This window comes from Engystomops pustulosus, chromosome 6, assembly GCF_040894005.1.
Source record: "Engystomops pustulosus chromosome 6, aEngPut4.maternal, whole genome shotgun sequence".
NCBI classification, from domain to species: Eukaryota; Metazoa; Chordata; class Amphibia; order Anura; family Leptodactylidae; genus Engystomops; species Engystomops pustulosus.
The window spans coordinates 101,162,701-101,179,960 of NC_092416.1; the positions used below are offsets into that span (position 1 = coordinate 101,162,701).

Below are 17,260 nucleotides of genomic sequence, written 5' to 3' on the forward strand. Positions count from 1 at the left end.
AGATATCCAATTTGACATGACAAGAATAAACAAATCCAACTGAAGTACAGTGCCTATATTTGATCAATAAGCAGGCTGAAAAAAGATTATCAAAGCACATACCATATATACTCGAGTATAAGCCTAATTTTTCAGCACAAAAAAATGTGCTGAAAACCCAAACTCAGCTTATACTCGAGTAAAAAAAAATATAGGTTTTATCAGGTTTTTGTAGTAAAATTAGGGGCCTCGGCTTATACTTGGGTCGGCTTATAGTCGAGTATATACAGTACTTTAGAAGTTGATTACTAAACTTAAAATATATTAAAAGGCTTACTTAATTTTATTTGTAACTATGAAAGCTTCTCCTTTTTTGGATTTCAGGCTTCTCGCAGTCCAGAAAGACAGCATGCGTTCAGATACAGCCAAATGTTCAGTAACATCCAAATTAGAAAGACTCAGTTACAAACAGAGTTACCTGCTAATTTTCAGTATTTTAGTTAGAGTTTTACTCCACTGTGGAGTCTACCTGTCACTGCAGCCAGGAGCTGAAGTGTAGCTGCATCCAGAGATGCATAGGGAGTTCACATCTGTAACAGTTATCAAAGATTATCAAAGGTGTCTCCAATGAAGCTCTGTTTTTAATACTTGTTCCCATGACAACCTACAATTTTCTAAATCAAGTGGTCTCATATTTGAGATCCATGTGTTATGGGAGCTTTATATTCCTCTTCATAAGATAAGTGAGAATTATTGTTTTAATATAATGAGAACTTTGCCAACACATATGCAAAAATAAAAAATTGTAATAATTTTTTAGTATATTGTACTTCTTCACATGAATTGACAGATTGACAAATGACAAATTCCTAGTGGTATCTGCAGCAGAAATCATTTCTTCATGTTCTTAAATAATGTATGTTGTGCAATATATCGCCAAAAACATTATCCATGGTGTACTTATTTCAAACTACTTGTTTCTAATTTATGTAACTTCATCTAATATTTCTTTTTTAGTTTTACATGGAGTGACTCCAGACTAGACAGAAATGTGGTCACAGTTTTAACTGGAGAAATAACAGATTCATTTGATAATGAGTTTCGTACACTGTTTGCAGCCTCTCGACCACTTCAGAGATATGATTTTGTCAAGAATTTCAACAAAGATCCCCATATTGCAGATATAATACCCTCAACCTTAACAGCTGTGCCAAAAGATAGGGAAAACTTGAGTTCTATTGCACAACCTGCGCCAGTTGTGCCAGTACCCTATACAAATGGATTTTCTTCTCCTCAAAGATTTACCACCAATGGAGCTTTGCAGACAACAGATGTAAATTCTTCTCCTTATCTAAACCCAATGGGTGGACTACAATTGTCAAAAAGTATTAATAACATAGCAGAGCGGAAAACTGTTGTACCAGCAATTGTAAAAAGTAATGGCATGGATACTGGATTTAATAGGACATCAGGTGGTCTTCAAGATTCATTACCTATAACTTTAGACACAGTAAATGTTCCTGATTACTCAATTCGACACCGTCTTGCTGCCTGTCGCAATTTTGAAGGACCTTCCATGAATTTCCGAAGCGCTCAGGAGTCTCATAGTGCTCTGAGTGATATTTTAAAGAATGTTCATCGGAATAGACTGTCTGTGGCTAAGACAACAGGGGGAAGACCAAGTAAATCTCTTTGGGATCTAAGTCAGCTGTCTCAGTTGTCAGGATGCAGTGGTGAACCTAGCATAAGACAAAACCCTTTAGAACCTGGGGAGGACACAGTGGTAAGTGTACTGGTTTTGATTTCAAAACATGTTTATTTTATGCTTAAAGTATGCAGATGTAGCCGCTATACCTGACAAAGGGTCCCATTATATAACAGTGATACATTTGTTTTCTTTTTGAATAGCCTAACAAATGACAAACATGTTTATGGATATTTATGTTCCATGTGCTTGAGTGGACACTACAAGATGCTGTGTGTACTTTTGCTACTTCCATCTAAGCATAAATATTTCCTCTCATACAATGTAATTCATGGAAAAAGACACAAGTCCATCAAGTCCAACCTTTAAGAATGTTTGAAAGTAAAGATATCACAATTCCTAGTTAAAATTCTTTATATTAGGCCCGTTACCCACATACGTTCTCAGTCTGTGGAAATGTACCTAAGGGAGGGTCACATCCCATGGACAAAGCACTGTGCAGAGGGTGGTAGTACTTGAATCATACCAAAATATGATTAAAGAATGTACTGTACTGTCATACATTAGTATACCAGAACACAGGTCCAATTATGTAGACCAATATCCTTTGTGTAAAACATGTTCTTTAAGATTTCTGTCTGCTTCTGCCTAACCATTAATGATAACAACCTAAGTACTTGTCAGTTTATTTTAAAAATACAAAGGCAAACAAACATCAACAATGTTTAAACCCTACGTACACGCAATAGTATGTCCTCGCGGGACAATACTTCCTGCACGGGGACGTAGTATAACGTCCCACTTCTGGCACTGAATCTTTTACATCAGACCATCGCTGGTTCAAGTTTGTATAAGTTAAAAAAGTTAAAAAGAAATGAAAAGTGAAAAATGGCACCCAAATTCTGAGCCTCATAACATAACATAGTAAAATATGTGGAATCTTAAAAAAACATGCCAACATAAAGCAGACATTTGGGTAATGTAAGTTATCAATTCATTTGAGCGCTATGACTATTTGCATCAAAAGTAGAGAATTTTGAACTTTGGAAATAAAGAATTTTTCTAAATTTTTGCCAAATTTCGTTTTTTTTTTCATAACTAAACACAAAAGATGACATCAAAATTTCTAAACTAATTTGAAGTACAATGTGTCACGAGAAAACAATCCCCTGAATATCAAAATCCCCTGGATATCTCACAGCGTTCCAAAGCTATAAGCACTTATAGTGACACAGGGCAGATTTGAAAAATGGGACTTCGTCCTAAAAGTCCCAAAGGGGTTAATGTGAGAGAAAATTGCAAATGCAATTTACAAAAGAAAGTCTGCCAGAAGCTTATAAAATAGTGTGAAATGTATTTTTTTTTTAGCTTTTTACATATGTGCTGGGATACTAATAATAAATATTTATATAGCACCATCATATTCTGCAGTGCTTTATAAAAAGAATAAAAATAAAAAACAACAACCTACTGGCATGTAGAGAGAAATCTACTTAGTAGGTACATCTCAATAAACCAGTGCATTAGGCTTGTGATCACTCATAACTCTATTGAAGGTTACGCATGCGCCAGCTTCTCTATTCGCCTATGGCGCTGACAAAAATTGGAAAGTATTGCACTCAGCTATCTCCTACAGCACCATATGTATGAATCGAGTAGCAGGCGCATGTTTGACTGGCTGCTACGGTCAACTCCAGTGCCACAGGGGGACAACAAAGCCCCATTCTTGAGATCCTTCAAGGTCCCATCACAAAGACCCCCTTCGATCAGCTAACTTGCTATTATTGGAGAACCCCTTTAAGTTAAAATGATGGAACAACTGTAAAGTATAGGCTGTGTACATATTATAAGTTGCTGTCACCTAAATGGTGATATATTTAATTTTGTGGACTAGTACTGTAACTGTGATCAACTTTGAATATAGCCTCATATTCGAAAATTTCTGTGTAGCTCTTAAAAGCCCTATTTCATTTTATCTATGTTTACATTCATACTCATACTTACATAGAAACCCATATATAAATATGCAAAAATTCATTTTATTTTTTCCCCATCCATAGTGATCTCTGAATTTTGTTCTCCTGTGTGTACTTTCCTCCCTTGTCTAATAAAGCCTCCGCCTTGTTTCAATATTTACTTTACAGGTCCAATAGATTTGTCAGTTTGTCTATGTAACTTTCATATGCATTTAATATTTTCTTAGATTTGCAATAAAAGAATGTAAAATAAGATGCAGCTTGTAAAGCCATTAAACCTGAGAAGCTATACTCACCTTTCATGATGACATATGTCATGACTACACAGAGTATAAGGTGCCCAGTACGAAGCTGTGATGCAAAAAGCCGCATAAATTCAGTAATTGTGACCAAAATTCATAATGAAAGTAGTTAATACAGTTTCATGTACTCTTTATATGAAACTGATACTATATAATAATTTTGTGACTAATCATGGTTACAATTACTTAAAGGTGTTGTCCCTCGTAGCAAGTTAGGTGATCGGTGTACTTGCGTGGTCAGTGGTACTATGCATCTCTGTCAACTCCATAGAGATGAAGGGGGAAGCCTGTTCATGCATGACAGGCTGCTTCAGCCAAGGTGCGATTGGGGGTACATCGGATCCCCATTCTCGTGATCTGTGGGGGTCGCATTACTGAGACCCCCACAATCAGCAAGTTAGGCCTGTGGATAGGGCCTAATTTGCTACAACAGGAGAACCCCTCTAATTGATACGATCTGCCGCATTATAGCTGCATCTTAGCCACGTCATGGCAACATCCTGGCCACTCCATTAATTTGCACCCTAAATATAGATCAGGATAACCCATTACTGATTAATACATCCATTAATACAATCATTGGGAATGTGTCTTTAGGAAATGTAAGTCCTATATCAGACCAGTATCAAGCAAGTGAGTTCAGCATGTCATGAAATTCTGGTTAGTACATGCAGGGAGTTTCACTGATCAAATTCACTTGTGAAACTGTGAAAACTGATCTAAAAGTGTTCCTATAAAAGACCTATGTAATTAAGTTTGCGGTTGTCAGACATACAGTAAACTATTGTTACCTCAGCCTTGAAGCAGGATTTCTCAGTTGTGTAATAGTAACAGAAATTCATCTAAGGCTGTTTTGACACCTGTGTTTCCATACTGGAAATCACAATGCAGGAATTTTTTGCTAGTCGGCACCCAATTATTTAACTACACCATACTTTTATCTCCCCTGATCTCCTGGATTACATTTATTGTGCACCAATGTGCATCATATCTTGTTAAGTTAAGATAATAAGGTTTTAAACGTCCCTAAGGGTGAGATAACATGCAATATGAAATTCATGTGGTAACAACACACTATTTCAGTCCAAGACTGTAATGCATATGTCACATTAATGTTATGTGGTTTTAGTTCAGGGGAGGTCACATCCAAGTATTAGTGGGTATTAATATAGCCATAAGCTCAAAGGAGGTTTCACAGCTGATTAGATAATCAGACATTGCCAGGTCACAAGGAAACCATATATTTTTGAGGAGATGGTGGAAGCGACTAACAAGAAAGCACTGCAAACTTGTGCAATTCCTGTTTTTTAATAAGTAATTTAAAAAATTGGATAAATGGAAAAATGGCGGATGTACACCATTATATACATATTATGCTAAAAAATTGTACAACATAATATGTATACATGTGATGTATATCTGCTGTATGTGGGTGTGTATCTGGGTTGTGTAAATCCTGTATATAGTGTATGTGTATGCTGTATGTGCGTATATATGCTGTACATATGTGTGCGTATGTGTGTAAGTATTTTTTTTTTTATAAACTTTTATTATAGTAAAAAAGTATTACAATTAAAAATATACAAAACATTTTATCTTTCCATCAGTATCTCACTCTTATCATAAGTACAAAATCACATTAATCTATTTTCTTTTCCCACCCTCCCTTAACCCACCCTCTGACGGTTGACAAGTTAACCTTTGAGTAATTTTCTACCAAACGGCAAAAAATAAAAAAATTAAAAAACAAGCAAGGAACCTATTGTGGCTTAGCATGATCTTTTTATCCATTCCTCCCAGACTTCCTCCGGTTTACTGCCTCTCTCCAATACCTACTGCCGCTCTGCATAACACAGAAGGTCCATCCTTACTTCCTATTCCTTTACCTTGGGTGGTTCCCTGTTCCATAAATATAAAATTAACTTTCTTGCTAGAAAAAGACCTTTTAATATATAATTGGTATGACTTGGTGGTCCCAAAATACCCATTCTTGAGCCTAATGCACACACCTGAATATTCCATGGAATATCACACTTAAATATTGACTGCAGACTGTCTATTACCCCTAGCCAGTAGCGATACAGCTTTGGGCAATGCCACAGCACGTGGACAAGATCTGCATCAAACAGGTCACACCTAAGACAATTTTCTTCGTTCTTATTCCCGAATTGGTTCAATCTTTTTGGTGTGTAGTGTACTCTGTGTACTATATACAATTGTGAAACAATGTAGGAAACATTTTTTGTAATTTTATTAATTGTTCCCAGTAGATCCACCCACTCTGCTACTGTTAAATCCGGTAAGTCTTTCTTCCATTTCTCATAGCATTTCTTCACGGGGGGGATATTCTCATCTGTTACCAGTACCTTATATACCTTGGACATTAAAACTTTTTTTATAAGCTGTCAAGAACACAGTGCTTCTATTGGATGTGGCGCTTCCCCCATGAAGACTCCCCTTTGATTCACACTGAAGGCGTTCCTCAGTTGGGCATAAAAAAAAACAATCCTTTGACTCCAAACCGAAATCTGCAGCTAAATCATCATAAGACTTCAAAGTTCCCTGTATCATAACCTGATGCATAAATAATAACCCTCTCTCTATTAAAACCCTCGTTTGGCCCGTTGGGACTACCATACATTTCTTGAATCCCCACAATGGTGATATCCTTAAATACCCTTTATCCCCTATTTTTGAATACGTCCTTTCCCATACCCACTGCATTAAAGCACAGCTGGGAAATTGAGCTTTAAATTCTACCAAGTGAAAAACCCCCGTTTCCAATACTCCCCATTTGTCATAAACCTTAACAAAATCATATTTTACTCCCTATTATATAATTTATTATTTCCCTTTCACAGTCATTAATATTTACCCATTGTGCAGCCAGAAAGTAGCTCAAAAGGTCAGGGATTGCCAGTCCCCCATTTTCTATCCACGTGTACAGTTTCTCTAACTTTATACGTGCCCCTTTCCCATTCCATATAAAATGTCGCAAAAGAGAGTTCGACGTCCCGAAATTTTTTTTGTGAAGAACCACTGGGCAGTTCTGAAAGAAAAACAAAATTTGTGGCAAAATCATCATTTTGTAAACTACTGTCCTCGCAGCCAACGAAAGGTTCATTTTTTTCCAAGTTGTCCTTTTTTTCCTTATTTTTGAGATTAGCGGTTTTACATTAAGCTCCACATATTCTTTTGGGTCTTTACTAACCATAATTCCCAGATAGCGCATCTTTCCTACCACAGGAAGGTTCTCTAAACAGTTTACCGATGGCATATTCTCGAGTGGTAAATATGAGGACTTCCCCCAGTTTATTTTAATCCCTTAAAGTTTTCCGAATGTTTCTATTAACTCTATAACTACTTTTAAGCTTCTTTCCGCATTATCCAGGAATAAGAGCAGATCATCCGCGTACAACAGGAGCCTCACTTCCTTTTGTCCCCACATAAATTCCTTTAGCCCTCTAGATGTCCTAATGCAACATGCTAATGGTTCTAGTGCCACTGCAAATAGCAGGGGTGACAAAGGGCACCCCTGCCTAGTTCCCCTATAAAGCTGCCAAGCTGCTGATGCTTTACCATCTATGCTGACTCTGGCGGAGGCTCTATTATAAAGCAGTTTTATCCATGCAATAAACTGCTTCCCAAATCTCATCTTTTCCACAAGGAGCCTGTAAGTACCACCACATATGTGAAATATTGTCTCTGACCGATCTCTCCGGCATGAACCCCGATTGATCTCACTGATCGTACCACCTTTTGTAATCTGGTTGCAAGTATTTTTGCTAATATTTTGTAATCGGAGTTCAGCAGGGAGATCGGTCTGTATGAATCGCATTCATAGTTTCATAGTTTATACGGTTGAAAAAAGACACTTGTCTTTTTTCAAGTTCAAACAAGGAAGGGTAGGTATTGGATGAGGAAGGGATTTAGGGGAAACAATTCTATATAACATAACAATCAATGTTATATAGGTGTATAAAGGCATCTAGACCCTTCTTGAAGCTCTCCGCTGTCCCTGCTGTGACTAGTGCCTGAGGCAGGCTATTCCACAGATTGACAGTTCTCATAGTAAAAAAGCCCTGTCGCCTCCGGTGATTAAACCTTGTTTTCTCCAGACGGAGACAGTGCCCTCTCGTCTTTTGATTTGATTTAATCTGAAACAACTTACCACCATATTTTTTGTATGGACCATTCATATATTTATATAAATTAATCATGTCCCCTCGTAGTCGTCTCTTTTCCAGACTAAATAAATCTAGTTTTTTTAATCTTTCCTCATAACTAAGACCCTCCATACCCCTTATCATTTTTGTGGCTCTACGTTGAACCCTCTCCAGCTCCAGGGCATCCTTTTTATGGACCGGTGTCCAGAACTGGACAGCATATTCCAGGTGTGGCCGAACCAGTGCCTTGTATAGTGGTAATATTACATCCCTATCACGAGAGTCCATACCACTTTTGATACATGACAAGATCCTACTAGCTTTTCCTGCGGGCATTTCCCCTCTTTCAAGATTAAAACAATAATTGCCTCTCTCATAGAGTGTGGCAGCAGTTTTTCCCATAATGAATGATTATAAACCTTTAGCAACAGCGGGAGCAATATTTCCCCATATTGAATATATAACTCTGGTGGGATTCCATCCGAGCCCACAGCTTTCCCTCTAGCCAATTTTCTCAGAGCATCACCCAATTCTTCCAGACTCAAGGGGCTCTCCAGCATCTCTATTTCTTCAGGAGACAAGTGGGGAACAGGGACTGACTGTAGTACCTCACCCAGTCCCAACTCTTCCGTTCCCCTCTCCGAGGAATATAATTTTTCAAAAAAAAACCTAAATTCTTCCCTGATCCCTTCCTGTGTTACCACCAATGATCCGCTCCTACCCCTGATTGCATTTATTTTTTTACTCGATTTCTGATTTTTTACTATACTTGCTAGTTGTTTCATGGAGGAATATTGCCCCAATATTGCCTTGCCAACATACCGTTTAATCTCTTTTGTAGCTTTCTCCAAGCCATAACGCCTAAAGCTTTCCTGTACCTCTAACCATATACGCCTATTTTCCTCCGTTGGGTTCTTAATAAATTCCCCTTCCAGATCTGAGACTTTATCTTTTAACAATTGTAGGGTCTTACTTTTTCCCTTTTAAACAAGCTAATCTGATCCCGAATCAGCCCCCTAAGAAACGCCTTCAGTGTGTCCCATACCACTCGGATATCCACCTCCCCCAAGTTTCTACTAAGGAAAAATTGGATTTCCCAATTTAAATCGATTTTATCCTTCAGCAAACTAAACCAGAATGGCTTTACTTTATAAAATGTGATCCCAGTTGGTCTGGCCTTTTTTAATGTAAGGCAGACTGGGGAGTGGTCTGACAGTCCCCTTGCACCAAAGATTATACCGTCCAGCATGTCGATACCTAATTCATTAACCAAAACCAGATCTATCCTCGCAAGAGACTTATGTGTTTTTGAATAGCATGTAAATGCTCGCCTATCCGGGTTTCTTTCTCTCCATATATACCTATATCCCAACTCATTAATTAATCTACCGAATAATCGGAACATGGTACTCTAGGTGTGCGGGTGTCCCTACCTCTCAATCTGTCTAGCCCCTCGTTAGCCACAAAATTGAAATCCCCTATTAGAAAAATGGGTAGTTCTTCATATTTCCTTAATTTATTTACAATGCTCACTAATGTGTCTGCTGAAGCCATGGGAGGAAGGTAGATTCCAAACCAACACCATTTCCATTCCATTCAGGAGCTTAAATCAAACACTGCTTTCCTTTTTAGCCTGTCATTTAAACCACATACGTTCCAAGATAATATTTTGATCATTCTACTTTAAACAAAAAAGAAACTGAGACAAAATTACCCATACATAATAAATGAATCCCTTTGTCAACCGCCAACCCCCCACCCCCTACCAATTGTCCAGGATAAAAATACCCTAGACTCATCCTGGAGCATTCTTTTGGCTGTAGCGGATGCTCCTGCCTAATAACCTCAGATCTTTATAACCCTCTCCACCCATTCATTTGCTTCTTTGACATCATCAAAAAAATGGGCTTTCCCATCATATATTTTCTTCAGCTTAGCAGGATAGGAGAGGGAGTAAACCACCCCTTTCTCTCCTAGGCTTTTTAAAAGGCTAGCATAGCTGACCCGCTTTTTTTGAATTTCCTGTGGGTAGTCAGGGAAGACCATTATTGGAGTGTTGTTAAATTTCAGCTGGTCCATAGATCGAGCGGCCTTCAATATATTATCCCTATGCCTTGGGGACAGAAGTCTCACCAGAACATTTCTAGGATGGGAGCCAACCGGACGGGTCTTAGCTGGGACCCGATGAGCACGATCCACCAGAAAGACCCCGGTACGGACCCCTTCCGGAAAGGTGGCCGTGAACCAGTCAGTAACAAATTTAGTGGGATCATCACCCTCTACTCCCTCAGGGAAGCCAACAATCCAAAGGTTATTGCTTTTCGACCGGTTCTCCAAATCGAGCAATTTATGCTGCATTTCCACCTCTTTTCTTTCTAATTCTTTAATCCGATTCGCAACATCCATTACTTGATCCTCGACCTTTCCCACACGGTCCTCCACCTCCTGAGTTCTGCCCCTGAGTTTATTAAAGTCTTCCCTTAGCAAACCAACATCACTTTTCAGTCCTCCTATCTCTTTTAGCACATTACCTACAGCGGCAATACATTGGGTTATTTGCAATGATATATCTTTTAGCATTCACCTCACCCTCCTCGTTTCCGGCCGTATTGTCCTCAATACTAGATTTATCCATAGAATCGTCTATGGCTGTTTGCGAGGACCCTGACTCTTTATGTCGTTTGCCATTTTTATTACTCTTGGTTTGAGAGACGCCCGGGTATTGAAGATATTTCTCCATCTTACCATCTCTTTTTTTCCCTCCCGGGGAGACACCTACATCTGAAAGTCTAGCTTTAGTAGCACTTTTTTGTTGCCTCTTACTCCCCATTGTACAGCAATAACAAAATTAATATGTCTAACAATGGAGCCTTGCCAAACTTAACCGATAAAAAGAACACAAAAAGTAGTGGTTTAAACAATCAACAAGCTTAAGAAGCAAGTAAAGGTATACTCTCTATACGTAGATGTTATCACATACGGTGAGGGATGTCAGCTCAACAGCTATCTACAATTGGTATTGAGATAACAATAAGTTACCAATATAACTACTGCGTATGTTAGATGTTAGATAGGTATCAAACCAAAACAAACAATAAAGGTTAAATAAATCCGAAGTTAGATAACAATTAGAGATGAGCGAACATACTCGTCCGAGCTTGATGCTCGTTCGAGCATTAGCGTTCTCGAAACTGCTCGTTGCTCGGACGAATACTTCGCCCGCTCGAGAAAATGGCATCTCCCGCCGTTTTGCTTTTTGGCGGCCAGAAACAGAGCCAATCACAAGCCAAGAGACTCTGCACTCCACCCAGCATGACGTAGTACCCTTACACGTCGATAGCAGTGGTTGGCTGGCCAGATCAGGTGACCCTGGAATAGACTAGCCCCTGCCTGCGCTGCTCGGATCATTCTGTGTCTGGATGCCGCTAGGGAGAGAGCTGCTGCTGGTCAGGGAAAGCGTTAGGCTGTTCTATTAGAATAGTGTTAGGCAGGAGTGATTCTACAAGAACCCAACAGCCCTTCTTAGGGCTACAATAACGTTATACATTTTTTTTTTTTTTTTGCAGCTAGTACCATATTGTGAGGAATTTGCAGGGGGACTTGCTACCGTTGTGTTTAGCTCTTAGTGACACACATATCCACCTCAAACACCAAAGTGGGACAATTTATTAGGGGATTGATTTCAATTAGGCACAGTCTGTCAGTTTCTTTTTATTTTACGTTTATTTTTTCATAACTCAGCGTCATCTCATCTGGCATAGCAGTGTGCTTTCATACTTGGCTAGAAAATAGCCATAGCAATAGGATAGCATCGTTTGGTTTTAAAAACTAAAAAACACAAAAAAAAAAAAAAAAAACACAAAAAAACACAAAAAAAAGTAAAAAAAAAATTAAAGTTATAACTTTCATTTTCAATATGTTTAACCCGAGGGCTAGGGGTAGAGGACGAGGGCGGGGACGTTGGCGTCCAACTACTGCAGGGGTCAGAGGCCGTGGTCCTGGGCGGGGTGAGACACCACCTGCTGATGAGGGAGCAGGGGAACGCCGCAGAGCTACACTCCCTAGGTTCATGTCTGAAGTTACTGGGACTCGTGGTAGAGCACTGTTGAGGCCAGAACAGTGCGAACAGGTGATGTCGTGGATTGCCGACAATGCTTCGAGCAATTTGTCCACCAGTCAGTCTTCCACGCAGTCCACCCATGTCACCGAAATCGGCACTCCTCCAGCTCCTGCACCTCAGCCTCCTCCCCACCAGTCTGTCCCCTCCCTGGAAAATTTGGCATTTGAACCGGCATACTCTGAGGAACTGTTTTCTGGACCCTTCCCACAGTCACAAACCACTTGTCCGGTTGCTGCTGAGCAATTTTCCGATGCCCAGGTTTTCCACCAGTCGCAGTCTGTGGGTGATGATGACCTTCTTGACGTAGTGGAAGAAGTGTGTAAAGAGGTGTCCGACGATGAGGAGACACGGTTGTCAGACAGTGGTGAAGTTGTTGTCAGGGCAGGAAGTCCGAGGGGGGAGCAGACTGAGGGATCGGAGGATGATGAGGTGACAGACCCAAGCTGGGTTGAGAGGCCGGGTGAACACAGTGCTTCTGAGACGGAGGAGAGTCCTCGACCAGAACAGGTTGGAAGAGGCAGTGGTGGGGCCAGACGGAGAGGCAGGGCCAGAGCTGGTGCATCAGCGCCAAATGTGTCACGTAGTGAAGCTCCCGTGGCGAGGGCTCCCGCGGCGAGGGCTAGATTTTCAGAAGTCTGGAGGTTCTTTAAGGAAACACCGGATGACAGACGGACTGTGGTGTGCAACCTTTGCCAAACCAGGATCAGCAGGGGTTCCACCACTACTAGCTTAACTACCACCAGTATGCGCAGACATATGAATGCTAAACACCCCACTCAGTGGCACCAAGCCCGTTCACCTCCGGCCGTGCACACCACTGCTCCTTCCCCTGTGTCAGCTGATAGTCAGCCCCCTGCCCAGGACCCTGGCACAAAAACCCCATCGTGGCCTCCACGATCCTCCACAGCATCCACCAGCGTTCAGCTCTCCATACCCGAGACGCTGGAGCGGAAAAGGAAATATAGTGCAACCCACCCACACGCCCAAGCCCTTAATGTCCACATCTCCAGATTGCTTAGCCTGGAGATGCTGCCCTATAGGCTAGTAGAGACCGAGGCCTTTCGCAACCTCATGGCGGCGGCCGCCCCTCGGTATTCAGTGCCCAGCCGCCACTACTTTTCCCGATGTGCCGTCCCAGCCCTGCACCAGCACGTGTCAGACAACATCATCCGTGCCTTGACCAACGCCGTTTCTGACAAGGTCCACCTGACCACGGACATGTGGATGAGTGCTGCCGGGCAGGGCCACTATATATCGCTGACGGCACATTGGGTTAACTTGGTGGAGGCTGGGACCGAGTCTGACCCTGCGGCTGGTCATATACTGCTGACGCCGAGGATTGCGGGGCCTACCTCGGTCCAGGTCTCAAAGGCCTACTATACCTCCTCCTCCTCCCACCCCTCCTCCACCTCCTCCGAATTACCATCCGTGGGCATGGCGCCATCAGTCGGTAGCTCTAGGCACAGCAGCAGTGCCGTCGCTAAGCGACAGCAGGCGGTGCTCAAACTGCTGAGCCTAGGCGATAAAAGGCACACCGCCCAAGAGCTATTACAGGGCATTCCACATCAAACTTGTTAACTTTGTCACCACCGTGCTGTGTAATCCACAAAATATACTGGCAAACTTTTATCATTTACCGATATTATTTCAGCGCTTCTTGCGCATCTGTTTACATTCCCCTCATCCACCATATCCTAAACTTATAAGAACGCTACTACACTTGATCTTATACAAAAGGTTCTTAGAAGTGCTGTTTGGGGAGTAGCCTAGAGACAGGGGCTTGGATTGGCGAAAGCTCGCCTGGCAGCGGAGCGCCAGCTCCATCTCAAGATCCAACTAACATAGTTTTAACTGCAGCACCTTTAATCTACTACTAGTTCACTGCCTCCATACATCGTCCCCTTATCAAACGAGCTGTGTCAGGCAGAATTTTCAGGTGTTTCACCAGATACATAGTGGAACGCGGCCCATCTGTTGCCGCCATGCTGGAGACCTGAAGTTGCAATCATAGCAGCGCAATATGGATGCCCCATACTGTCGCTCTTAATCATGGAACCATTTCCGTAAAAACAATTAAAAATAGAACCACTATGCTATTCCATTATTCCTAGGTGAAATATTCAAACGACCCGGCCTGCTTTGAAAATTATAATTTTTTCAAAGTAAACGCTTCTGGCCCCCAGGCCCATTTTGGGTGGGGAGGAGCCGAGAGACAGGGGCTTGGACAGGCGAAATCTCGCCTGGCAGTGGACCGCCAGCTCCATCCCAAGATTAGGCAGCCTCAGAGGCATCCATGCATGCTGCCCCTGCTGTTTTCTGTCCATTTTGCCTCCACGATCCTCCACAGCGTCCACCAATGTCTCATTTCAACTCTCTATACCCCAGACGCTGGAGCACGAGAGGATATGCAGCACATCATCCCCTTATCAAACGAGCTGTGTCAGGCAGAATTTTCAATTGTTTCACCAGATACATAGTGGAACTCGGCCCATCTGTCGCCGCCATGCTGGAGACCTGAAGTTGCAATCATAGCAGCGCAATATGAATGCCCCATACTGTCGCTCTTAATCATGGAAGTCGTCTCCATGGCTGCCTCCACATGTTGTCCCCTTATCAAAAGAGCTGTGTCAGGATAATTTTTAGGGTGTTTCACCAGATACGTTATGGAACTTGGTCACTATGTCGCCACCATGCTGTGTTATCGACTAAATATACCGTCAACCTTTTGTTCACATAGGAAATCATTTCACCTCCTTTGGTGAAACCTGAGTCCATTTAGGGTATGTCGCCATGAGACTCTCTAGCCTGCCACTGCTGCCGCTGCCTCTGCATGCCATCCCCTATAGTGTCAGGGTCAATTATTGCATGTTTTAGATGCTATCTAGCCTCATTCGGTCACTCTGTCATGGCCATGCTGTTGCCCATAATTTTGGCATAATGGTGCGATTAAGCAGCCTCAGAGGCATCCATGCATGCTGCCCCTGCTGTTTCCTGTCCATTTCCGTGGTGTTTCCATCTTTTTCTGAGGTTCCCAGGTGTTTGGCCAAGCTTCCCTGTGCAGAGCCTTGGTCCCCTTGAAAAATGCTCGAGTCTCCCATTGACTTCAATGGGGCTCGTTATTCGAGACGAGCACTCGAGCATCGGGAAAAGTTCGTCTCGAATAACGAGTACCCGAGCATTTTAGTGCTCGCTCATCTCTAATAACAATAAGTTACCAGTGTAGACTTGATATTAGCCGACGAAAAGGCAGAATCTTAATGTTAGATGACAAAAAGGCAGAGTCTTGATATTAGCCGACAAGAAGGCAGAAACTTAATGTTAGATGACAAAAGGGCAGAATCTTAATATTAGATGACAAAAAGGGAGAGTCCTGATGTTAGATGGCAGAAAGGCAGAGTCCTGCTGTTAGATGGCAGAAAGGCAGAGTCCTGATGTTAAATGGCAACTGGGCAGAGTCTTAATGTTAGATGACAAAAAGGCAGAGTCTTAATGTTAGATGAAAAAAAGGCAAAATCTTAATGTTAGGTGACAAAAAGACAGAATCTTGATGTTAGATGACAAAAAGGCAGAGTCTTGATGTTAGATGACAGAAGGCAGAATCTTAATATTAGATAATAAAAATGGCTTGATGTTATATGACCATGAAGCAATTACATAGAGTCTATGTAACGGTGTAGCCTTGGTGTTAGATAACAAAGGAGCAGCTGCCAAGTTACAGCATTCAACAGCAATGGGTCGCCAATATAAACTTAAGGTTAGCAAACTTGGAGTTGAATGGCCATAAAATATCTCCTCAAAATCTCTTGCTGCCACCAAGAGACCATACTAGGAGCACCAAGTCTGCAAACTATCCAGGAACTTGGCCGTCTGCCAAAAATATATACTAGGCTAACCTTATCCAGAAAAGCCTTAATTAGTAATGACTAGAGATGAGCGAACATGCTCGTCCGAGCTTGATGCTCGGTCGAGCATTAGGGTACTCGAAACTGCTCGTTGCTCGGACGAATACTTTGCCCGCTCGAGAAAATGGCAGCTCCCGCCGTTTTGCTTTTTGGCGGCCAGAAACAGAGCCAATCACAAGCCAGGAGACTCTGCACTCCACCCAGCATGACGTGGTACCCTTACACGTCGATAGCAGTGGTTGGCTGGCCAGATCAGGTGACCCTGGGATAGACTAGCCGCTGGCCGCGCTGCTCGGATCATTCTGTCTCTGGATGCCGCTAGGGAGAGAGCTGCTGCTGGTCAGGGAAAGCGTTAGGGTGTTCTATTAGCTTACTGTTAGGCAGGAGTGATTCTCAAAGAACCCAACAGCCCTTCTTAGGGCTACAATAACGTTCTACTTTTTTTATTTTAATTTGCATCTTTTACCATTTTGTGAGGAATTAGCAGGGGGACTTGCTACCGTTGTGTTTAGCTCTTAGTGGCACACATATCCATAGCAAAGACCGAAGTGGGAAAATTCAGTAGGGGTTGGATTTCTATTAGGCAATAACTCAGTGTCATCTCATCTGGCATAGTAGTGTGCTTCCTTTGATACTTGGCTAGAAAATAGCCATAGGAGAATACAAATAGCTTCTTGAAGCCTACAGTAGCGTTCTATATATTTGATTTCTGGTTGATCTGCTGGTGGCTGTAGTTTCTGCAGTGCATGTACTTGCCAATTCTGAGCAATTTGTAGTGAGACTTGCGACCGCTGTGTTCTGCGCTTAGTGGCGCACATATCCATAGCAAAGGCTGAAGTGGGAAAATTCAGTAGGGGTTGGATTTCTATTAGGCAATAACTCAGTGTCATCTCATCTGGCATAGTAGTGTGCTTCCTTTGATACTTGGCTAGAAAATAGCCATAGGAGAATACAAATAGCTTCTTGAAGCCTACAGTAGCGTTCTATATATTTGATTTCTGGTTGATCTGCTGGTGGCTGTAGTTTCTGCAGTGCATGTACTTGCCAATTCTGAGCAATTTGTAGTGAGACTTGCGACCGCTGTGTTCTGCGCTTAGTGGCGCACATATC

At 41.8% G+C, this 17,260-nt stretch overlaps 1 protein-coding gene across 4 annotated transcripts in view; it reads left to right on the forward strand.

The window, feature by feature from the left end:
• The window catches only part of FAM83E (family with sequence similarity 83 member E), a 149,761-nt gene that overhangs the window by 109,484 nt on the left and 23,017 nt on the right, over positions 1-17,260 (forward strand). For all 4 annotated transcript variants that reach the window (XM_072110482.1, XM_072110481.1, XM_072110485.1 and 1 more), the window contains one exon: positions 997-1,762. In XM_072110482.1, the coding sequence (XP_071966583.1) occupies positions 997-1,762 (766 nt within the window). The remainder of the gene's footprint in view (positions 1-996; positions 1,763-17,260) is intronic.